Below are 25,088 nucleotides of genomic sequence, written 5' to 3' on the forward strand. Positions count from 1 at the left end.
TCAAGGGAAAATTAGCCCCAAGATTCATCGGACCTTTTGAGATCTTGGAATGTGTTGGAAATTTGGCATATCTATTGGCTTTGCCGCCATATCTGTCTAGCATGCATAATGTCTTTCATTTATCTTTGCTACGACGGTATGTAGCAGATGAATCGCACGTTCTTGGTCAGACAGATGTTCAACTTGAAGAAGACTGGACTTATGTCGAGCAGCCACTTGGAATCCTGGTAGGAAAGAGAAAAAGCTCAGAAACAAGACCATTCCACTTGTGTTAGTGCAATGGCAACGTCGAGGTACTGCAAAGGCGACTTGGGAGTTAGAGAGTCGTATGCGCTCAGAGTATCCGCATTTGTTTTGAGTTGTACCTTTGTAATCATGAGTTGTATTTTATTCAGTTGTTTTGGTACTTCAGTTCTGATTTCGAGGACGAAATCTTTTTAAAGAGGGGAGGATGTAATGACCTGAATTCTTATTTTGAATGAAGTATTAATTAAGAGATAATTAAAGAGTTGTTAATTAAGTATTATTAACGAATTGATAATTTGGGATTAATCAGTTGGATCCACCGAATTTTTAATGGATAACCCGATCTACTTCCGATTACGTTATCTCGAGAAATCCAACCAAACGAATGAGAGTCTGACACGTGGTAGATAAGATTGATTCGGATTTCTAAAATTGTCCGGATGCAGCCTATAAATGGAAGCCGAATTCTTTTGTTTCCTACACCGCATCCTTCAGAGAGAGAGAGTTCTAGTATTTTTACCTTAGGTTTTCTAGCCAATTTCTAGGGCACTTTGGTGTCGGGAAGTTTCGGAGCTAGTGTCGACTCGAAGGGGGGTCGGTGAACTGAGATCGAGACATCATCAGCGGGCTGACGACGGACGCAGGTATAATCCTAAAGCCTTTAGGAAGAATTTTATACCTTGTTTGGTAATTCAGAATCTGGTTTGATAGTGATTTCATATTGTTGGTATTGTCTAGGTTAAGAGCTTTCTGTCAGATTGTTTTAGTGAGGTACATGATGTACTGACTGAGATATCCAAGCGTAGTATACACACTTATATGCTGCATATTTATGTGTTGCATTATACATGTTTTACTGCTTTGGAATATTATGCATGACATATCATGTTGAGCCTGATATGTTTTGAGATATACCTCGTTTGTTGGGGCCGCTCAGCCCTATTCTGTATTGTGGACGATGGGGCATCGAGAGCTACAGTGTCCGACGGGACCCGCGGGCTCCGATGACCTGGACATTGTAGGTCCACGTCTTGATGATGAGTGTGGGAGCCAAAACATGTCTAGGGCAGATCAGAGACTACACACTCAGGCGCCTCTAGACTGAGCATGAGATTCTTGACTTGATCCTTGATATCCGAGCATATTGCATTTCGCCTGCATCATATCAGTTTGTATACTCGTACATTCTCGTATTGGGCGATTGTCGCTCACGTCCTTGTTTTCATCTTGGGCACCCCATTCCACGGGGCAGGTCTTAGGTCGGACGGTTAGGACGACCAGGGCAATGGCGAGAGCAGTTGAGTTTTCGGTGGTTATCTAGTGGAGGTTTTATGTGTGGTTTATCTTTTTCTCGTTCAGAATTATGTTTTCGATATGGTTGTATTAATGTTTAAGACTGCTGTTGTTTGTTCTGTTTCGTTTGGGTTGTAGGATGATTAAGTTATTTGGTTTCCGCTGTTTAATTGTTGTTATTAAGTTTTAATGTTGCATTCTTATTAGTCTGTTTAGTAGTGGCTCGGGTAAGGGCGCTACACACAAGCTCGCAGTAGATCTTATAAAATTTAAATAACTCTTTCGGACTGACCACCGGTTTGAGGATGGAATGTTGTACTGAAAAATAACTTAGTCCCCATCGCGCATGCAGACTCTTTTAGAAAGATTACGTAAATCTCGGATCTCTGTAAGAAACAATAGACACAGGAATCTCATGAAGACGAACTATCACTTGAATATATAACTCTGCATACTGAATCATGGTGAAGGTCATCTTGATAGGTATAAAAATGCACTGATATCGTAAGATGATCAACTATCACCCATATGGCATTAAATCTCTTGATAGTCATCGGCAATCTTACAAAAAAGTCCATCGTAATTTTTTCCCATTTCCACTCGGGAATAGGAAGTGGCTTAAGCTTCTCCGCTTGTCTCTGATGCTCTGCTTTGACTTGTTGACATGTCAGACATTCGGTCACAAAACGCAGAATATCTCTCTTCATGTCCGGCCACCAATATAATAACTGCAGCTCTTTGTACATCTTCGTGCTTCCAGGATGAATGAAATATGGTGTGTCATGAGCTTCCTTCATAATGATATCCCTCAAAGAATAGTCACGAGGAACCCAATAACGATTTCGATAGCAAACTAAACCATCCACCTCAGAATATAACTTGCCATTGGCTTCATCTCTAGCTCTCCGCTTTTGCAATTGCTCATCAGTGGACTGTCCCTTACGGATTCTATCTCTCAAAGTCGACTGTACTGACAATGTGGCAAGATTATGGGCCTCGCCCCTAGCATATACTGTAAGCTCAAACCATTGTATCTCGGACTGCAACGGTCTTTGGAGTGATAATTGAGTGATAACTGCTGCTTTTCGACTCAATGCGTATGCCACAACATTAGCTTTTCCTGGATGATAGCTAATCTCGCAGTCGTAGTCTTTACTAACTCAAGTCATCTTCGCTGTCGCATATTCAACTCCTTTTGGGTGAAGAAGTACTTCAAACTCTTATGATCGGTGAAAATCTTGCACTTCTTCCCATACAAGTAATGTCTCTAAATCTTCAACGCAAAAACTACCGCTGCGAGCTCAAGATCGTGAGTTGGGTAGTTTTTCTTGTGAATTTTCAATTTCCTCGACGCATAAGCTATAACTCGGTCATTTTGCTTTAGAACTGCGCCTAAACCAAGTTTAGAAGCGTCGGTATAGAGAACATTCTCTCCTTGCTCCGATGGCATAGATAACACTGGCGCTGATATCAAGGCTTGCTTCAACTTAGCAAAACTGTCTTGACACTCGGATCCCCATACAAACTTGGCATTCTTCTTTGTCAAGGCGGTCATAGGTACCGCTATAGATGAGAATCCCTGAATAAAATTGCGATAATAGCCAGATAGTCCCAAGAAACTGTGAATATCGATGACACTCTTCGGTACTGACCACTCTCTAACTGCCTCAACTTTTCTTGGATCAACTTCAATGCCATCATTAGAAATGATGTGGCCTAAGAAATCCACTCTATCAAGCCAAATCTCGCACTTGCTGAATTTTTCATACAACTTTCTATCTTGTAGTACTTGCAGTGCTGTCCTTAAATGACGACTATGCTCCTCCTTGCTCTTAGAATAGATCAAAATATCATCAATAAATACTATGACGAATTGATCCATATACGACTGAAATAAGCGATTCATGAGATCCATGAAGATCGCTGGCGCATTGTTCAACCCAAATGGCATGACCATAAACTTGTAGTGCACATATCTCATCCGAAACGCTGTCTTGTTAACATCAGACTCTTTCACTTTCAACTGATGGTATCTAGAACGAAGATCAATCTTCGAGAATATCGATGCTCCTTGCAACTGATCAAATAAATCTTCGATTCTTGATAGAGGATACTTATTCTTGATAGTGACTCTATTCAGCTCTCGATAATTGATACAGAGTCACATACTATCATCTTTCTTCTTCACAAATAATACTAGTACGCCCCATGGAGAATAACTAGGGCGAATAAAACCCTTGTCTAGCAATTCTTGGATTTGATCTTTTAATTCTTTCATTTCGGCAGGTGCTAGACGATAAGGTGCTTTCGATATAGGTATTGTGCCCGGCATTAACTCAATAGAAAACTCCACCTCACGATCAGGTGGAATGCCAGAAACGTCCTCGGGAAAGACGCTAGGAAAGTCTCTGACAATATCAACATCCTCCAACTTCTGACTGATAGGAAAATGTGCGGTAGTGACACATGATAGAAAAGCTTGGCATCCTCGTCTCATAAGTTTTCTCGCACATAGACAAGAGATAATGTGCGGCATTTGCTTGTTTCTCGCAGCCTCAAACACAAAACATTTACCACTAGACGGTCAAATAGACACTGATCGCTGATGAAAATCAATCGAAGCTCCATTCGCTGATAACCATTCCATACCAAGTATGATATCAAATTCAGGCATAGGAAGTACAATAAGATCTGCCCGAACCACATCTTTAAATAAACGAAGCTCGAGATTCTTGACAATTTTAGACGTGAGCATTTGATCACCGGAAGAAATAGAAACTTTGAAACACAAACCCATATCCTCAGGAATAATATTCAGTCGTTTGAAGAAGGTTTCAGATATGAAAGAATGTGTAGCTCCCGAATCTAGTAGTGCATAGGTTGCTACACCTTGAGTGATAATCCTCCCTACGGCGAAAATGTTTTTATATCTTTTCGTGTTGAATCTTAAGGAATTTCTATCATTAATTTCTCAAAGTTATGTGAAGATTACGTGTTGAACTTAATCATTTCTTGAAAAATTGCATTTTAGCCCTTCAATTTTTCGAAATTTACAATTTAGTCCCCAAAATTTTGAATATTTGCAAATTGATCCTTAATATTTTCAAAATTTTAAATTTTGGTCCCTTAAATTTTTGGTAATATCATTAAAGTCCCTTAAATTTTGGATAATTTCAATTTAGTCCTTAAACTATTCAAAAATTACAATCTTCCACCAAAAGTTTCGAAAATTGCACAATGACCCTTCCATAAATTCGAAACCCTTAATGAACCCCTAATTATGATTTTCTTCTTTAATTTTTGGACACAAAACTTTTTATTTGGAATTATTACATCCTTTACATAAACTAAGACTCAAAAATCAATACTAATTCTATGGTTTCTAAAATCATATCTTAATTTCCAACTAAGGTAGAGCATGCAACCTAATTTTCACTAGGTTAATCTTGTTCCCAATTCAAATCTAATAACCAATTTAACATTTCATGCAATAAAAGAAATATAACAATGTTAAATGACTAGGTTACCCATGATAAGAGTCGTGTCTGGCTCCTCTTCCGCTTCCTCTGCATTCATAACATATGTTCGCCCCACAGTAGGTGCATTCTTCTTCGGGCAATCAGCAGCCTTGTGCCCTTCTTCCTTGCATATGAAGCACTTAGTAGTACCCCACACGCACTGTCCATAATGCAAGCGATTGCACTTCTTGCATGGTAGTCCCTCTGCAGGTTTTGGTGTTGCAGGTTGTGGCGGCTTTTGCGGTCCTTGCTTCTTGACTTGACCTTGGGGCTTTTGTGGTCCTTGAAGTCTAGGAGGACCCATATATGGCTTCTTGTTTGGCTGATTATTATTTTGGTGTTGTTGTCTCTTGCGCTGCATCTCAAACTCGATGTCTTTTAAAGATTGCTCAGGTTGAAATGCATAAGTAGTAGCAGTAGCATAATCCAAGGGACGCATCATCATCACGTTATTTTGTATGGTAGGTCGTAGACCGTCCATGAAGTGTCTGAGCTTCTCCGCAGCATCCCTTGCAGTAAGGGGTACAAAGTGGCAACCCCTATAAAATTTCCTCACAAATTCAGTAACAGAAGTGTCTCCCTGACGGAGAGTCATAAATTCCCTCTTCAATCGCCCTCGCACATCCGCAGTAATATATTTCTCGTAGAATATCTCCTTGAAACGAGCCCATGTAAGTGTAGCAAGATTAATACCATGCTCAACTCCTTCCCACCATAACAAAGCATCATCCCTAAACATATATGTTGCACACCTTAAACGATCAGCATCTCCCATATTTAAGTAGAGAAAATGCACCTCAAGTGCTCGAATCTATGCCTCCGCAGCAAACGGGTCTGTGGTGCCAAAAAATTCCTTCGGCCTTAGCCTCCGGAACTGATCATAAATATCAGGCTATGGCCTAGGTGCCTGTTGTAGCTGCTGCTCGAAGAAACGAGCCATCATCTCAAAAGCACGAGTAGCAGCATCCCCATTAGGAGGCGGGGGTGCATCATCATGATGATCCTCAGTAGTCTCTGCCAGTCTATCAATAGGTGCGCATCTAGGAGGCATTATATCTTAATGTTTTCCAAATTCTAACGTAACCAACATATATTTAAATCTAAGTTTTCTAATCATGTAACATATTCTAGTTCATTTTAGCAATTATAAACATATAAATAATATATTTTCATATAGCTTATTAAACATGTGACGTAAACATATTATTCATGTAATCATGCAGGTAACATCATATAAATCATATAAAGTATGTAAACTATCAAATTTGAGGCTTGACGACTGAGCTTCCCTGCACTGACGGTGGCACAACCCTTTACAGGAACTATTACTCTGATACCAACTGAAACGTCCACTACTCGTTTTGCTTAAAACTTACTAGAAATTTTTTTTTAAAAAAAACCCTTACTATTTCGGCCGAACCCTTACACAAATATATAAAATATTTAGATATCATTTTTAAAATAAATCAACCAACTAATATTGAAAATCAAAAGAAATAGTTTAAACATAAAACCATCCAACATTTTACCAAACCTAAAAAGCAATAATTTGAAAAGTATAGCCCATACTATCAACCTCTCAAAAACCACTCACAACATAAATAAAAGTCGTAAAATCTTTAACATAAATCATAAACGTAAGTGCGGAAAAATAGAAGCGCTGGTCCTCGGGTTATGTGCACCGTCAGTCCAGCAAAGTCAACAATCAAGACCTACAACATCATTATTATCAAACTCACTTGCATCAATCACACGTAGTTAGTCTAAAGACTCAACACATCATAATCTTGATAACAACATAATACGAATACAGATCGCATACAACAGTGAAAAATACTTGTATGTAAAATAACATTTTCATAATCATGCATAAACTTAAACATAACATTTTCATATCAACATATTCATATTCATAAAAAACATATTCATATTCATATTCATGTTCGTTGAATCCAGATCGTTGATTGTGACTCGTATTCGTATTGGGCGATGGATCCATTTACTTATAACCATAGTACTGGGCGACGGGGACATCAGCGACACTCTCACCTGTCAACTGAGCATTGGCCTACGTATTAACATATCATCATATTAGTCAAAATCCCTTCACATCCTTCAACATTTCGTATTTCCATCACTTTATAAAAAACATGCATATTAAATATCATTTTTCCTTTTAACCAAGCATGCAATATTCTTTTAAATGTCCATATTAAATCATAAAAATCCATAAATATTCAAAATAATCATATTAGCATATAAAACAGCATTCAGAGCACTGCCATGAAGTTTACTAATTTTCGGGTGTAAAATTACCGTTTTACCTATAGACGTAAAATTTCACGTTTTTGACATTTTCTTAATTTAATTGACTCTAACATGTCTCAAATAATTATTTAAGCTTAAATTAAATTTTCCATAATTTTATTTAGCTTAAATTCTAGACTTTTCAAGTAATCCTTAATTATACGTTTTTAATGCGTTTTAATCCCGACTTAATTCCAACTTTAATATAAAATTCTTAAATTTAAAACTTAGACTTTTTATATTATTTTAGCCCTCGTGAACTATGACTCATCCCCGTGAGCCATGTTTCGAATTTATTTCAAAGGAAGAAAACCTAATCGACCACTTTGAGCCAACCTCGAGCCATCTCCAATTTTCATCAAGCCATGCCGGACCAACTTCGAGCCAGACCCCTTACTGGACCTTTAGCACCCAAAGAACCGGACCCTAGCCCCAAAAGCAAAGCCCCCAACCAAGTACAAAATCGGCCGAGAACTCCTGGTTGGCAAGGACTCCTTGAACTCGTGCCTAGGACCTAGCCATCAAACCAGACCCTGAACCAGACCCTTGTGCACGCTTTTAGGACCCTAGTGAGTCACCCTAGCCCAGCTCGAAGCCCCCTGGCCGAGCCAACCTGCCCTGTGCGCTCCTGCACTCTCACGCGTGTTGCATGTGCTTCACAGGTTGCTAGGACTCCTTCCCAGCCCTGGTGCTCGAGTCCTAACGTGGCTAGGACTCCTTCCCTGACCCCTCACAGACCCTAGCTATCCCTGGTCCAAGCCGAACCCAAGCCAAGCCACCATGCCCAAAAACCGAGCCCTATGATCATCAACCACAAGTTTCGGTTTCCAGCTTTATTCTACCATGGTTTGCAGTGATACGTGCATGTCCTTGGACTCTAAACTTCTTAATACATGGCAGCCCCCTTTTCAACATAATAAACATGTTTTTGGATGAAAATCAAGAGTTTAGAACATGTATATGCATATTTGCGAAAATAATATGTCGTGTGCCTTGTTTTCATTCAAAACATGATCAAATAAATACTATGGTGTGATAGATGATTAAAGGAAGAATATGACGTGCTTTTGCATTTTTAACGCACGATTATTCGTTGACGGATTGAAGAACGATGACACGAAGCCTTGGGCGAAATTCCTTGAAGAACTCGAAGCCTTCTCTTGTTCAAAACTTTAGTGTGCCGTGTGGTTTAGAGAAAAGAAAGAGTTTTAATTTTTTGGGGAAGAGAGGCGTGAATAACATGGGATTATGGGGTAGATTTGTATATTAAATAGTTAATTAAAAAACTAACTAAACTTAGGCCCATTAGGAAGATTAATTAGGCCCATTAGTGCTTAATTAAAATATTTTGTTTAATAAAATTTGTGAATTTATTAGTCGGATTGCCAAAACCTTTGTATTTTTCTTGAAAATCAAACAACGATAAAATTTACGTCCCGACGTATAAAATCACTTCAAAAATCCTTATTTTCAAAAATAAGAAAAAACATCAATCATATTTCAAATAATTAAAAACAATTATTTAATAAAAACATCTTCCATTTTTCAGTCATCGGTCTCCGTTCCTCGATCGCAACTCGAATAACCCTTAAAAATACATTTTAATGCATATAAGTAGAAAAACTATTAAAACATCATATGAACATATTGTATAATCAATTTAGCAATTAGAATCAATTAATTAACCATTTTTCATATTTCCTATATTTGCATGCACTTGGATTACATCGTCTTAATTTTGGACCTTACATGAAAGTTCTTTGATTGATGGGAAAAAAAACATCGAATAAGCTGTATTTATGAGGCAATTGATCGGGCTAAAGAAACTATCATTGCCTCATTTGATCCCAAAGATGATAAGTATAAAGATATTTTTGATATAATTGATTATAGGTGGATGATACAACTCCATCGACCTATACATGATGCTGGACATTTCTTAAACACTGAGATCTTCTATTTGGATTCTATTATAGAAAACGATAATGAAGTTATAACATGTTTGTATAAATGTATCGCTAGGATGTATGAAACTAAGGAGCTACGAAATAAAATTATAGATCAGTTGTCATTATACAAGAAGGCTGAAAAACTTTTTGGAATGACCGTGCCCATTAGGCAAAGAAACAAAAAATCATCAGGTTCAAATTTTATATTATTTCAAAATTACTAGAGGAATCGAACACCCGAATTACAAGTGTTCATCGTGAAATTACTTGTAGCTCATCCGCTTGTGAACGAAATTAGAGTGTGTTTGAACATATAAATACTAATTATTAGTATCTAATGAAATATTAAATAAATTTATTGTTTTAAAGCTAAAGTTAGTTTATATCAAACACATGCAACTTCATTCCAAAAGAAGAAATAGATTTAAGCAAAAAATGTTGAATGATTTGGTTTATATCAATTATGATAGGGCTTTGAGACGTCGATATGAGATGTGTAATACGATTGATCCTATTTCTTTGGGTGATATAGATGATACTAATGAATGGTTGATGTGAGACTAAATAATAATAATGATGGTGAAAATGATCATGTGTTTGATGATTGTAATTTGATTTGGGGTGAAGTTGGACGAGTTTTTAGGGTCGATGAAAAGTCTATAGTTTTATATCTCGAGGTTCGTCCTCTACAAAAGAAGCAAGGGTTGGTACGAGCACATCAAATACGTATAGAAGAAGATCTACTATGTGTCGTAATAGTGAAGAAGGCGAAGAAATAGATTTTGGTGAAACCGACGAAGATTCAAAAGGATACGAACATGGAGCTTCAACTTTTTGAGATGATGATGTTGATATATTTGAAGAAGATGATGATGAATTTGACGGTTTAGATATATGGAGTTTCTATGACTTGCAAATGAATTTTAGATGATTGAAATTTTTTCTGATTATGATTTACAGTACATTATCTATTAATTGATTTTTATTTTTATTATTTTCTATTTTTGTGAAATATATTTAATTTATATAATATTATAGCATAAATCACTTTATATATGTTAGATTTTAAAATCCATGCCAAATATATTTTAATTCGAGAAAGTGTGCTTTTCGGCTTGCGCTTCAGGTTCTAAGTATGTTGGCCGGAGTAACGCTAAGTGGATGGGTAAAACCCAGACAAATCGCTGTAATGGGATACAAGTTCTTCGAAATAAGAATTACAAACTCCAAACATACGTAAGACATTTGCAATTATTAAATGTATTTTCCAGATCGACCTGCACTGAGGGACGGAATCATAACGAAAAAATTTAAAATTTTCATATTACGAAAAACATATGGTTAAACCCAAAATACAAAATCTGTCTGACTTGTAATCCAATCGTACTGCAGATAGACGATTTTACAGCAAACTTCCAACCATCGCCTCAACTACATTTAATGGCCCTTGGTCTATTTACTACAGAGTCGCCGGAATATACAAAGCAAGTACAAGTAACTTTTTCTCTGAATTAGTATACAACAATGACGGCACAACTCGTCTTTCGTTGTTTAAATAATACTGTCAATGTGACATGAAATATTGTAGCAAGATTACAACCCGACCCAATACGATCTACCATTTGTGTTGTGCAGAGGTGAGGCAAAAGGCGAAGTCACACACCACTCGTACCAGACCTGGTTAATGTTCACATTAGAGGGACTCAAATTTCATTACCATCGTTTTATCAGGTAAGCCCAGTAGAGCAAATTTAATATGTTACATACCAAAATTAACACTAGCCACGAGGATATCAGACATCATTTGAGTGATTTTGGAACTACAAAGATTTTACTTTTTAAACGGAGAACTTGGAGATTGGTAACACAAGATTGTTTTGAGACACTACATAAAGCATAATCAACACAATAAAGTCAGATATCCAGAAAAGTAAAACATCGAACATGAGGCTGAGAAACACACCTTGGTACAACCAGAGCATCGCCAAAAATGAACTTCCAAAGGCATACCAGGTTGAATACACACAGGCGTCCTCAATGGGAAAAATACAGGGAACCTGTTTATTTATGTCAACATGAGGAAATCAATCATATCTAGAACTTGATCCAAAAATTAGGAAAAACGGTAAACATCGTCTGTTTTCACTTTCATACATGCACACACAAATAAATGAACAGTGCATACTAAACTATTTTTCAATTTTCTTAAAAGATCAAGTGACAAGTATCTGAAATGGAAGTCTTGAATGGTAATTGTCACTAGCGTAAAAAAATCAAGCTCCTTTCACAAATTTCCATCTTTCGGTACAATCAAGGAAAAACAAGAAGCTAGGAAACAGAAAAGATGCAAAACTATGGAATAACCTTATCAGCTGAACATGTTTGGGGTAAATGTCGACGGTTCGATACCAAGATGAACATCTTTGTACAGTGTTGCATCAAAATAACCCGCAAATCCTTTCAGTGAAGTAAAAAAATTGAATCAACAAACATAAAATTGGATTGATTTTCAAAATTTTCAATAATTTTGGCACCTGTAGCAAGCTATATAGATAGATGCAGATGCAACAAGATAGAGATGCTTTTCTTTGTGTACGCTTTCTCCATGCGGTTTTTTATTCAATGGATTTCAGAAGGTAGAACATTCTGATATGGCCACTGAACCAAACTATCGAATTAAGAACTGAATAAGTGAAAATTCGTAGTAAGATAAAACTCTAATGTTATATGTTAGGACCAATGGAATTCGGATATCTCCACACTGGTATGATATTGTCCATTTTGGGTTTTAACCCTCATGGTTTTGCTTTTGGAACCACCCAAAAGGCCTCATACCAATGGAGATATCATTCCATCTTTATTAACCCATGATCTTTCTCTAGATCTTCCTATGTGGGACTTTGGTTGCATCCCAACAATCCTCCCATCAAACGAAGTTCCACTATTATTCTCATGGTCCGAGCCTCCCCTCAAGCCTTATTCGTCCTCCAATCGAGGTTACTCCACTTCACTGCGTTGGAGCGCACGCCTTACATGAATACTGGGAGCATAACCCACCTCGAGAGTTTAATCAAGGATTTTTACCGGGAGCCCTCACCTCCTTCGCATGGTTTATATGAGAGAAACTAGTTCTTTTGAGGGCACATATGGAAGGAGCAACCCGAGTCAAGAACCCATTCTTGGCTTGTTCCCTCACTTGTTACACAAAGAACTTCAGCGCTCTCATATCCTTCTGAGGCTACATCGGCATCTCCATGATCACTTTTCTTGTCCAGATTGTGTTTCTTGAGATCGGGACAATCCCTTTTGAGATGTCCCTCTCTTTTGCACAGAAAGCATTTCCTTCTATCCATAGATTTGGATCTATTAACACTTCTCGATTTATATTCAATAAATCACTTAGGTGGTGGCCGAGATTTTGAAGACTCAAGTGAAGTGATTTATATTCAATAAATCACTTAACCACCAATGTGTAACTAACTAGTGTTAGGAGAGTTAGTTGGGTCAAAAACTATTTTTGTGTTGACTTGTGGATAGGCAACAAAACACATGCATTAAATAGAGGACCTACTGTAAACTTTTTCCTTCTTCTTCCACGGAATAACAAGTTCTCTGATTTCTTCATTCTTCATAAAACTCTCAATCACTGAAAATCGTTTGCATTGTTATTGCTTGGTGATTTTATATCAACACAAAAGACAAATTCTTGTAACAATTGGCATCAAGAGCCAGGTTCGATCATCTGATTCCATCAAGAATGACGTCTGCGAGATTTGATATTGATAAATTCACGGGGAAGAACGACTTCGGGATATGGCGTCTCAAGATGCGAGCTCTTCTTGTACATCAAGGTCTAAAGGATGCTCTGGAGGGTGATAAGAAATTATCAGAATCAATGTCCGATAAAGAAAAGAAGGGGCTTCTCGACAAGGCTCACAGCGCCTTGATTTTATCTCTTGGTGACAAAGTTTTGAGGGAAGTTTCAAAAGAGAAATCGGCTGCGGCAAGTTGGCAAAAATTGGAAAACTTGTATATGACCAAATCTTTGGCAAACAAGTTGTATTTGAAGCAAAAGTTATATACTTTCAAGATGTTGGCAGGGAGATCTTTGGAAGATCATCTCGATGATTTCAACAAGATCCTTCTGGATCTTGAGAATATTGACATCAAAATTGAAGATGAAGATCAAGCTCTGCTTCTCCTAAGATCATTGTCTAGTGATTTCGATAATATTTCAGATACATTAATCTACGGGAGGGAAACATTAACTCTTGAAGAAGTACAAGCAGCATTGTTCTCTAAAGAACTCAAGAAACGAGCGGAAGGGACCATTGATGTGCGGGCAGAAGGCTTGAATATCAGAGGAAGAAGTAAGAAGAAAGAATTTAAATCGAGAAGTGTTAATAGATCCAACTCTATGGATAGAAGGAAATGCTTTCTGTGCAAAAGAGAGGGGCATCTCAAAAGGGATTGTCCCGATCTCAAGAAATACAATTTGGACAAGAAAAGTGATCATGGAGATGCCGATGTAGCCTCAGAAGGATATGAGAGCGCTGAAGTTCTTTGTGTAACAAGTGAGGGAACAAGTCAAGAATGGGTTCTTGACTCGGGTTGCTCCTTCCATATGTGCCCTCAAAAGAACAGGTTTCTCTCATATAAACCATGCGAAGGAGGAAATGTATTGCTTGGAAACAACAAAGCATGCAAGATAGTTGGCATTGGATCCATAAAACTTAAGCTTGTAGATGGCACTGAGAAAGTCTTGACTGATGTTAGGCATGTACCTGAGTTAAAAAGAAATTTAGTGTCAGTAGGGATGTTGGATTCCCACGGTCTTTGTTGCAAGGTTGAAGGTGGAGTTCTCAAAGTCTTGAAAGGATCATTAGTAATAATGAAAGGAAGGCTTGAGAATGGTTTATACCTACTGCAAGCAAAAGTCATTACTGCCGATGCCTCAATCACAACAACAACAGATACACAACAGTCAAGAGCACAGATTTGGCATAGGAGATTAGCCCACATCAGTGATGCAGGGCTTAAGGAGCTCAGTAAACAGGGCCTTCTTGGAAAAGATCAAATGATAGGAGTCCAATTCCGTGAACATTGCATACTTGGCAAGGCAAGACGATTAAAGTTTGCCACTGGAATTCACAAGACCAAAGAAACTCTAGATTATGTTCATAGTGATCTTTGGGGCCCCTCTAGAGTTCCTTCAAAGAGTGGTGGAAGATATTTCCTATCATTGATTGACGACTTCTCACGGAGAGTATGGATCTACATCTTGAAAAACAAGAGTGATACATTTGGAAAATTTAGAGAATGGAAAACACTTGTTGAAACACAAACTGGAAGGAAGCTAAAGAAGCTACGAACGGACAATGGTTTAGAGTTTTGCTCAGAAGAATTCAAACAGTATTGTAAAGCTAATGGCATAGAGAGACATCTTACAGTGAAGGGAACTCCACAGCAAAATGGTTTGGCGGAACGGATTAATAGAACTATTATGGAGAGAGTAAGGTGTATGTTGTCTGATGCTAACTTGCCAAACGATTTTTGGGCAGAAGCTTTTTCTACAGTCGTATACATTATAAACAGATGCCCATCCTCGGCAATCGAGTTTAAAAATCCTATGGAAAGATGGTCAGAACAACCCCCAAATCTGAGCAATCTAAGAATCTTTGGATGTGTGGCTTATGCACACATTAACCAAGGAAAGTTGGAACCTAGAGCCCTGAAGTGTATGTTCCTAGGCTATCCGGAGGGTGTCAAAGGTTTCAGATTGTGGTACAAAGATGAGGGGAAGTCCAAGATAATCATCAGTAGGGATGTGGTATTTAGAGAAAATGAGATGTATCATCCACAAAATCAAAGTTCAAATGATGATCAACAATCTGTCGAAGATGTGAAATCCCAAATTGAGGTGGAGCCATCTGAAACATCATCTGAAGATTCAAAGGAACTGGTTGGACAAAAGGTGGACTCTCAGATTCAAGCCAGTCCCGAAGCGATAGATGATTATTGGCTGACAAGGGATAGAACTAGAAGGAACATAACACCACCTTCTAGATTCGGATATGCAGACATGATGGCATTTGCCCTCACAACATCCACTGAAGTTGAAGGTGAAGAACCATCGACCTTCAAAGAAGCAACAAGCAGCATTAACTCTCAAAGGTGGTTAGAGGCTATGAAAGATGAACTCAAGTCTCTGGAAAAGAACCAAACATGGGATTTGGTTGAGAAACCAGTGGAGCAAAAGGTGATAGGCTGCAAATGGGTGTATAAAGTCAAAGAGGCTATACCAAAAGTTGAAAAGGCTAGATTCAAGGCTAGGCTTGTTGCTAAGGGGTACTCACAACGCGAAGGAGTGGACTATAATGAAGTTTTTTCACCTGTGGTGAAACATAGTTCCATAAGGCTGCTGTTGTCCCTAGTGGTGCAAGAAGACTTGGAGTTGGAACAACTCGATGTTAAAACAGCCTTCTTACATGGTGATCTTGATGAGAGAATTTTTATGACACAGCCTGAAGGCTTTACAAAAGTAGGAGAAGAGAATAAAGTGTGTAAATTGAAGAAATCACTATATGGACTCAAACAATCCCCTCGCCAATGGTATCGAAGATTTGATACTTTTATGCTAAAAATAGGTTTCAAAAGAAGTGAACATGACAGCTGTGTTTATCATAAAAGAAGTGACAAGCACACTGGGATTTATTTATTACTTTATGTCGATGATATACTGGTTGCAAAGAGCAAGTCTGATACGAAGATGGTGAAAGAGTTGCTGAAAAGTGAGTTTGAGATGAAGGATATGGGGCATGCTAGTAAGATACTAGGGATGGAAATTAACAGAAATCGATATGTTGGAAGAATCTCAATCTCTCAAAGTGGTTATATTGAGAAAGTCTTGAAGAGATTCAATATGGACAAATCGAAGTCAGTAATAACTCCATCAGCACCACACTTCAAACTGTCACATAAAGACTCACCTGATACTGAAGAAGAAGTGCAGTATATGGAGAGGATTCCTTACTCCAATGCTGTAGGGAGTCTCATGTAAGCCATGGTTTGCACACGTCCAGATCTAGCTTATGCAGTAAGCTTGGTAAGCCGTTACATGAGCAAACCAGGGAAGAAACACTGGGAGGCTGTGAAATGGATTTTCAGGTATCTCAGGGGAACATCAAAAATGGGATTGTTGTATGAAAGGAAGGAAGGAAACTCAGAAATAATAAATGGCTTTGTGGATGCAGATTACGCGGGTTGTCTTGATACAAGGAGATCTCTAACTGGATATGTTTTTAAATACCATGGGAATGTGGTTAGCTGGAAATGTAACCCTCATGGTTTTGCTTTTGGAACCACCCAAAAGGCCTCATACCAATGGAGATATCATTTCATCTTTATTAACCCATGATCTTTCTCTAAATCTTCCAACGTGGGACTTTGGTTGCATCCCAACATTATACATTGATTGATTCGAACACCAAAGTCTTTACAAAGATTACCTCCAGTCACCCTGTTGGAGCCCCTTAACTATTAAGGATTTGCGGGTTATTTCATCTATTACCCACAACCATTAACTACCAGTCCTCATTGTAACTACCAGGTTGGGTACAGAGATTACCTCCAGTCACCCTTGAAAGTATGTGTTATTGTCAAATTTGTTTTCTGTCATAGCTATACCTTTTCCAGCTTTTGGTCCTTTTATCCGCGGAATCCGTATTACCCCATGCCCATTTAATTTGCAGCCCCTTATGGATAATTTAGAGGCTCAGACATACGAGACATTTGAAAAGGACACGGTTTAATATAGCCAGGTATCTTAATGATTGCTTGAATATGTAGCAAAAGTGTTTCATACTGGAGGACTTGATATAATCTGATATTCATCATGCCATATGCCATTGTACGAGCTACCGCTAAAATCACAATGAAAGCTCTTCAACTTGTATAAATCTTTTCTGGCTGGAAGTCATCGGTGCATATTATTATTGTAGTGCACTGACACTACACTAACCCTCACCTTCAACTCATTAAATTGATCCTCACTATATGCGTAAGAAATTAATGGCATGCCGGTTTGACGATACAGATTCGTTTTTTTCAACGGATGACATGATTGTTAACTTGGGTCTTGGCCGTATTATGCACTCTCTTCATGATCCATTCTCTATAAAACAAAAGTGGAAGCGAAGACAAGAATGAAGATTTTTCTTATATTTATTTTGTATGAATCTGTGATCATGCAGTACCAAAGAGCAATTGCTAAAGCTTTGGTAGATAGGGTTCCTGATGAAAATACTTCTACGGTGACAACTGTCTGTTCTCTTGCTATAAAGTATCATTATTGTTAAAATTCCCATGTATCTTCGTAGAACCTCTATTTTTACTCCATTTATATTTTTTTAGGTATTAATGGTTGTGGGTGCTGGACGAGGCCGGGCCTCTTGTCAGAGCATCCTTACAGGTCTTTGAGGCTTTGAAACAGATGAATAACATGACTTTTTTGGCCCTTACGGTCTTTACTTAATGTTGTGTTCCTCGCTATCTGTGTTTTGCAGGCAGCTGAAGAAACTGAACGCAAATTAAAAGTATATGCTGTCGGAAAAAATCCGAATGCAGTGGTCACACTTCATGTAAGTTATAGATTTTCCCATCTATGTCATGTTGTATTCTTCATGGAAATATTATGTGCAAATGTTATTACTGAATTGTAGTTGTGTAGTTTAAACAAAAATATGCTGTCTAATACTCCTAATGTACACCACTTGTTACGACTTGTGTTTATGACGAGAATCATGGGTACTATTTTTTATGAGGGGCTGTGGTAGAAAATCTTCCCCTTGGAATTGCTGTGGAATTAAAACATTAATCCGATGTTAAGTTCTTTTGACTTTAAGTTATTTGCAGATTTTGTGTTGGCTCTTCATCTTTTTCCCCTTCAAAACAGTTTGAGTCAAGTGTATTGGTAACCTTCCATATTACTTGGCGTGTTAAAGGACCAAATGGAAATCAGACGAAAAATCAATAGCATCACTTTTAGATATAATGTTAAATATTAATGTTCTGTAATTGATGTGACATTGCTGAAAGATTGAAAAGTTCATTCTGAGCACTTAGCAGTACAATTAATGGTACAATACAGCTGAAAGAGCAGAAATGTCATGCATTTTTGTAAATTGTATAATATTTTAAACTGGAGTTATGATGACCGTCATGAAATGGAAACCATATTTATGTGAGGTTTTTGGCCTGCAATCTTTTGTCTTTTGCCCTGCATATATTTTACGTCATTAGAGCAACTCCAACCCTGAACACCATTTTGGTGCAGAGTTAATTGCTCCAACCAGCGCTATGTTTGACACCAAAATAGAGATTTGCTACAGTGTTGCACCAAATTTGGTGCAACACTGTAGCAATAGCGTTGTTTTTTTTTCTTTTTTTATTTTTGTAATTGTTTTTTATTGTAATTTTACTTAAACTCTAAATATTATATAATTAGTTTTATAATCTAATTTAATTATAAAAATGTATTATTTCAAACAATAAATTTTAACAAAGTGATTTTAAAAAACTTGGATATTTTAATTTAATACATAATTAATAAAGATAATAATATTATGTTAATAAATTATTTGTGATAAATTAGTTGTAGTAAATAAAATAGTATAAAATATGCCATGAATATCTTAATTATGTAGTTATAATTAAATTAATTAATATTGAATACAAAGATACAAGTACAAAAAAAAATTAAGATTTCAAACACTACTTTTTTGAAAATCAAAGAAAATGATACAAAATTAAATAAACAAACATAAAAAAGTAGAGATTTAATGACTTTCAATGACTTTTTTTTAAATGATAGATTTCCATGGATTTGGTAGATTTTTATTGACTTTTGTAGAATCTCACAGATTTGTAAACAGAATTTCAAGGACTTTTGTAGACTTTTTGCAAGATTTTGATAGATATTTGTAGACTTTTGTAGACTTTTTGTAAAAAAAATTACAATTCAATTTAACAAAATCAAAATTTCAATATATATTATTTCTTCGAACTAGTAATTATTTAACATAAATAACATCTTCACTTTGAAATAAATTTACTTATTTAAAAAGTAAATATATTTAATATATGAAAAAAAATCACAATTCAATTTTACAAAATTAAAATTTCAATCACCGTGTCTATTCAACATGCATAAATAATTAATCAATAAAATTTTATTTTATAAGCATATATAAATAAATTTAATCAATATAGATAAATAGCTAATAAAAACATTATGAAATTTGATAAATTATAAGCAGTTTTTTATGAAAAGAAATATAAGGTTCGTTATTGTGAATATGATCAACGTCACTCCACATTCTGTTTGCTATAGTATCTCTCCATGCATTTGCATTTGCTCGTTGTTGTTCTTCAGTGCCAATATTTGATCAAAGTTGTTGTCCTCGTAAACTTGTTCTGATGAAGGTTGTGGAACTTCATTCTCTGGTTCAACTGGAAATTCATCACACCAACACTCCTTTCGAAGAAAATTGTGCAATCCGGCACAAGCCAATACAAGCTCCGCCTGTATTGTATATGGAAATGGAGGAGCAGTTTTGAATATTTTGAACCGCGATTTAAATATACCGAATATTCTTTCAATGACGTTTCTCAAAGAGGCATGACGAAGATTGAACAACTCTTTTGCATCTTCAGGGTGATGACCTTGGCCAGTGAATTCTTGGAGATGATAACGAACACCTCTAAAAGGAGCCAAGAATTGACGTCTATTTGCATATCCACAATCCATTAAAAAAAATTTACCTATAGAACATTATTTGTAGAATCAAGTAACCAATGAATAACATATATAATCTTGAATAATTACAAAATTTTTAGATGTATAGCATATAGAACAAAAAACATACCTTGTGGCACTTTAAACTCGTTATTTCTTGATAAAGCATCTGCCAATATGTTTGAATCATGGGCAGATCTCTCCCACCCACTGAGCACATAAATAAATTATAAATCAAAGTTACAAGCTGCTAAAACATTTTGAGAAATTGTCCCGTGACGATTACGATAACTGTTAGTATCATGCCCAAACATTATTGCTGGAATATGAGTGCCATCAATAGCTCCAATGCAATCCTACAATAAAAAAAACATAATAAAAATTGTGGTACTTATAATAATAACAACTAAAAAGAATTTAATCACTTACTTTAAAATAAGGATAAAATCTTGTACTCTCTCTTATTTTTTCTGGAACTCCAAATCCAGGTTTGACCATCATATCTGCTGCAATTCTATTCAATGCTCTTTGTTGAAGTTGTATTGTGATCGACTGAATATTTTACGAATCAAGCAATATCGAGTATTTTGACCAACAACAAGTAAAAACATGGCAAGCATTTCTTCAATACAAATATATCTTGTATCTTGCAATGGTGTTTTTTCTCTAAGGATGTTGCACAATTTTAAAAAGACGTCAAGGTACATTCTATAAATTTCTCGAAAGTTTATTGGATCCTCTTTTATTATTTTATGGATATAATCGTATCCACTTGAAGTTATTGGTCGTCTATTTAAGGGACGATGGACACGTTCGTCATTCATGGTAGTTATATGCTTAGTTAGCACATTGAGAATCCCAAGAATTTCCCTCAAAAAATACCTAAAAGTTTCATGTAATTTTTCTTTGAATTCCTCTTCTTCCGTTTGATCTTCTACATCATGTACGTTGATATATGACATTTTAATGAACCACCTGATATCAGACATGAAATTAGAATAAAATAAGTCTATGAATTTATTGAATATCATTCCCTGTAAAACTCAAAATTTATATAAATAATCCAAAAATCCACAATCAGAAAACAAATAAAATGAATATGTCCAGAAATTAAATCACAATATAACTCATTATTGATCATGTCCCTAAAAATTCTCATTCATTTACTTTATAGTCTATCCATCCCGAACGCCCTTCAATTGTCATTTTCAAGAAATCCATCTTATTTGATCTGGTGTTAAGTAAATCAAGCACTTTGTATCGAGTACGATTATCCAAATTTGGGACCTATTTGATAGCATCCCAACAAGTATCACTTGCATTCCCTATTAATTCTATCTTAGAAACTACCTTCTCAAAAGTGTGAGATATTTCACATATATAATTTGGGTCTGTATTCTTGAATGTGCTTGATTTTGCTTCAAACTCAGTCCTATCTCGTTTTTTTGTAGTTGGTGGAACCTTTGAACTTCTGGGCTGATGGGATAATGGTAAAGCAGAGTCCTCAAAAAATGGAAGCTGGTGTGAAGATTCTTGTTTGTCACTTTGCACGAATTCACCACTATCATAATCAAAGACATAATCATGTAATAAATTAGTTTCCCTATTTTCTTCTATATCAAATGTTCTTGCATCAGTATCATCTCCTAGTCCAATTGAGTATTTTCCAGTAGCAGTTCCAGTCCCGACCGCAATTCTCAAATCNATGTGGAAGACTGAAGAGAGTAATGAATTGCTAAAAATCATGGTTGATGCCGCAATGCGAGGATGGCGTGATAAGAATGGAGTATTTAACAAGAAAACTGTGGAGAAAAAAATACTTCCTGCTCTAAACGAAAAACTTAGATGTGAAAAGACTATTACACAATATCAAAGTCGTTTAAAGTGGTTCAAACAACGATACAACAATTATTGTAAGCTTATACGTCATAACTCTGGTTTTGGATGAGATTCCGTGACAAAGAAATTCATTGCTAAAGATGAAGTATGGGAGGATTATTTCAAGGTAAAAGTCTTTGAGTTAAAATAATAAATTTATATTTATAATTAGAATTATAACTAGTTTTAACAATTGTTGTTTTTTGTTCTTTACCAGTCTCATCCTAAACATGAACATTATCGGACAGACACTTTTGAGGATTATGAAGATTTGAGAATTGCGGTCGGGACTGGAACTGCTACTGGAAAATACTCAATTGGACTAGGAGATGATACTGATGCAAGAACATTTGATATAGAAGAAAATAGGGAAACTAATTTATTACATGATTATGTCTTTGATTATGATAGTGGTGAATTCGTGCAAAGTGACAAACAAGAATCTTCACACCAGCTTCCATTTTTTGAGGACTCTGCTTTACCATTATCCCATCAGCCCAGAAGTTCAAAGGTTCCACCAACTACAAAAAAACGAGATAGGACTGAGTTTGAAGCAAAATCAAGCACATTCAAGAATACAGACCCAAATTATATATGTGAAATATCTCACACTTTTGAGAAGGTAGTTTCTAAGATAGAATTAATAGGGAATGCAAGTGATACTTGTTGGGATGCTATCAAATAGGTCCCAAATTTGGATAATCGTACTCGATACAAAGTGCTTGATTTACTTAACACCAGATCAAAGAAGATGGATTTCTTGAAAATGACAATTGAAGGGCGTTCGGGATGGATAGACTATAAAGTAAATGAATGAGAATTTTTAGGGACATGATCAATAATGAGTTATATTGTGATTTAATTTCTGGACATATTCATTTTATTTGTTTTCTGATTGTGGATTTTTGGATTATTTATATAAATTTTGAGTTTTACAGGGAATGATATTCAATAAATTCATAGACTTATTTTATTCTAANAAGAGATATATGAGTGAGAATGAGAAAATTCCGTCTTTTTATTCTATTAAAAGTCTACCAAAATCTCTAGGGTGAGTAGAAGACAATTTTTGAGTTTTTATAGTTGTACCTAGAGATTTAAGGTTTGTACATAGAGAATTATATTAGAATCATTGTAAATCTATGAAAATATTGGATACCTATAGATTTTTATAGATTTTTAAAAAGTCAAGTTTGAATACCACTATACTTTTCATGACTCTAGAAAAATCTAATTTGGATACCACAAAACTTTTATAGAGTTTATAAAAGTCTATGTTCAATACCTCTAGACTTTTAAACTCTATAAAAGTCAATAAAAGTAATTAAATTTCCAAGGTTGAATACACCCCCAAATTATTAAAATTGAGTCATTGACATTACAATACAACATAAAATAAAATAAGATGATAACACTTAAAATCAAAGATAATGATACAACATAAACCTAAACAAGATAATAAACAACAAACTATTAAAACTCATACCACAATACAATAAAATAAGGATGACAAGCACTTAAATTTAAAACGGAGGTAAGCTGGATCCAGATCTTCCAATGTCTCCAAAATATTTTCCATAGTCGAGACTATCACGTGCACGTTTCCTTTCTTGCCTCTCACTCAAAATTCTTGACTGTTCGGCCCTAAAATTTTCACGCAAAGATGGATCTTGAATTGAGTTGAGATCGATTACCAAAATTTTGTTTTCTTCTTGAAACCTAGTCAAACCCAACATTTGTCGATTTTGTTCTATTTTTGTTTCATTTTGTTCCAATTTTCGTTCAGTTTGTTGAATACGTTTTATCTGTAATTCTTTGTTATGTTCACGATAAGCATTTCCAGTTTGGATTATTTCCAGAATTTTTTCTTGTCCTAATCTCATTGATTCAATTGTATGTGACATATATTCATCTTTTTTCTTTTTTAATTTTGCTTTTTTCACTCCAAGTGGCCGCTGTGACGAAGTACCACCAATATTTTCATCACTTAAATTAATCTCAAATGGTGATAATCCAAGGGACGCTGATTTGGGGGAATCCGTTGCTTGTGTGTCTGATTGTTGAGAGTCGAAAAATTCAATACCTCTTTGAATGGTTGACCGTGAATGATTTGACGAAGCTGCAAATTTCTCCATATCTTTCATAATAGACCATACATGATCAAACTTAAAATCTTTCTTGAAATTAGAATACTGTTTCATTAACTCTTTTGCACGAATTATCTGTATATAAAATTAAAGTTAAGTTAAATAATATAAAAAACTGATAATAATATAAGTATAGATATTCTATCAAAACAAAAATCACAATATCCATATCTGAAGCACCGCTTGGATGGAGTTGTTCAACTTGTTGGATTTATGCGTTTAATTTACTAATCGCCGCCAATATTAAGCCCATACGAGATTGCACAGATCTTTTGTTACGAACTTCAGTCATGTCGGGTGCTCTGGAACTGTTGTAGCTTTGCTCGACACGACTCCCAAAATGATTTCGAGATTGGTTTATGCCTATGATAGGATCTTGGGAAATGTCAAGATAAACATGACAAAGGTGTATGTCTTCTTGATATGAATAAGAAGCAGTTCGTGCATTCGAAGCCATTGAAACAAAAATATGTTGGGAGATAAGTATAATATTTATTATATAGAGAATGATAATGGTGACTCGAAATGAAATTATGTTATATCTATATATAGAATGAGTGATACTAGATGATATGAAGTTGATGGTTGTGATTGAATGAAATCTAATCCAATGGTGAACAAATCAGATCAGATTTTTCGTATATAGGATACAGATCTTGCGGTTCCGATTAAATGAAATCTAATCCGACGGAGTATAAATCGGATCAGATTTTGTAGATATAGGATAATGATCCTATGGTTCCAACTGAAAGAAATCTAATCCAAAGGTGAATAAATCGAATCGGATTTTTTGGATATAGGATAATGATCATATTATTATTATTATTACATATTTGGCCATTTGTGTGTATTGTATATAATATCATATCCTTATCATCGATGTATGATAACTTTATTATTATTATCATTTATTTTTTATTATTATTAGTACTTATCATCTTTTTGGCTAGTTGTT

At 35.8% G+C, this 25,088-nt stretch overlaps 1 protein-coding gene, 1 long non-coding RNA gene and 1 pseudogene across 4 annotated transcripts in view; 2 read left to right on the forward strand and 1 right to left on the reverse strand.

Annotated features, from left to right (window-relative positions):
- Positions 1-606: 606 nt before the first annotated feature.
- The window catches only part of LOC140982696 (uncharacterized), a 37,700-nt gene continuing 13,218 nt past the window's right edge, over positions 607-25,088 (forward strand). Inside the window, exons 1-2 of the long non-coding RNA XR_012176340.1 lie at positions 607-890; positions 985-1,017. This is a non-coding gene — a long non-coding RNA (uncharacterized lncRNA). The remainder of the gene's footprint in view (positions 891-984; positions 1,018-25,088) is intronic.
- LOC140982695 (protein arginine N-methyltransferase 5-like) overlaps positions 16,885-25,088 on the forward strand; it is an 11,720-nt gene continuing 3,516 nt past the window's right edge. Inside the window, exons 1-5 of one of the 3 annotated variants that reach the window (XM_073449344.1) lie at positions 16,885-16,958; positions 17,065-17,133; positions 17,566-17,634; positions 17,726-17,783; positions 17,878-17,952. In XM_073449344.1, the coding sequence (XP_073305445.1) occupies positions 17,912-17,952 (41 nt within the window). In that variant the 5' untranslated portion in view covers positions 16,885-16,958; positions 17,065-17,133; positions 17,566-17,634; positions 17,726-17,783; positions 17,878-17,911. The remainder of the gene's footprint in view (positions 16,959-17,064; positions 17,134-17,565; positions 17,635-17,725; positions 17,784-17,877; positions 17,953-25,088) is intronic. The other 2 variants (XM_073449345.1, XM_073449346.1) reach the window with 2 other exon arrangements.
- On the reverse strand, positions 19,603-20,606 carry LOC140982874 (uncharacterized; annotated as a pseudogene).

The sequence above is a fragment of the Primulina huaijiensis genome, chromosome 8, assembly GCF_012295235.1.
Source record: "Primulina huaijiensis isolate GDHJ02 chromosome 8, ASM1229523v2, whole genome shotgun sequence".
NCBI classification, from domain to species: Eukaryota; Viridiplantae; Streptophyta; class Magnoliopsida; order Lamiales; family Gesneriaceae; genus Primulina; species Primulina huaijiensis.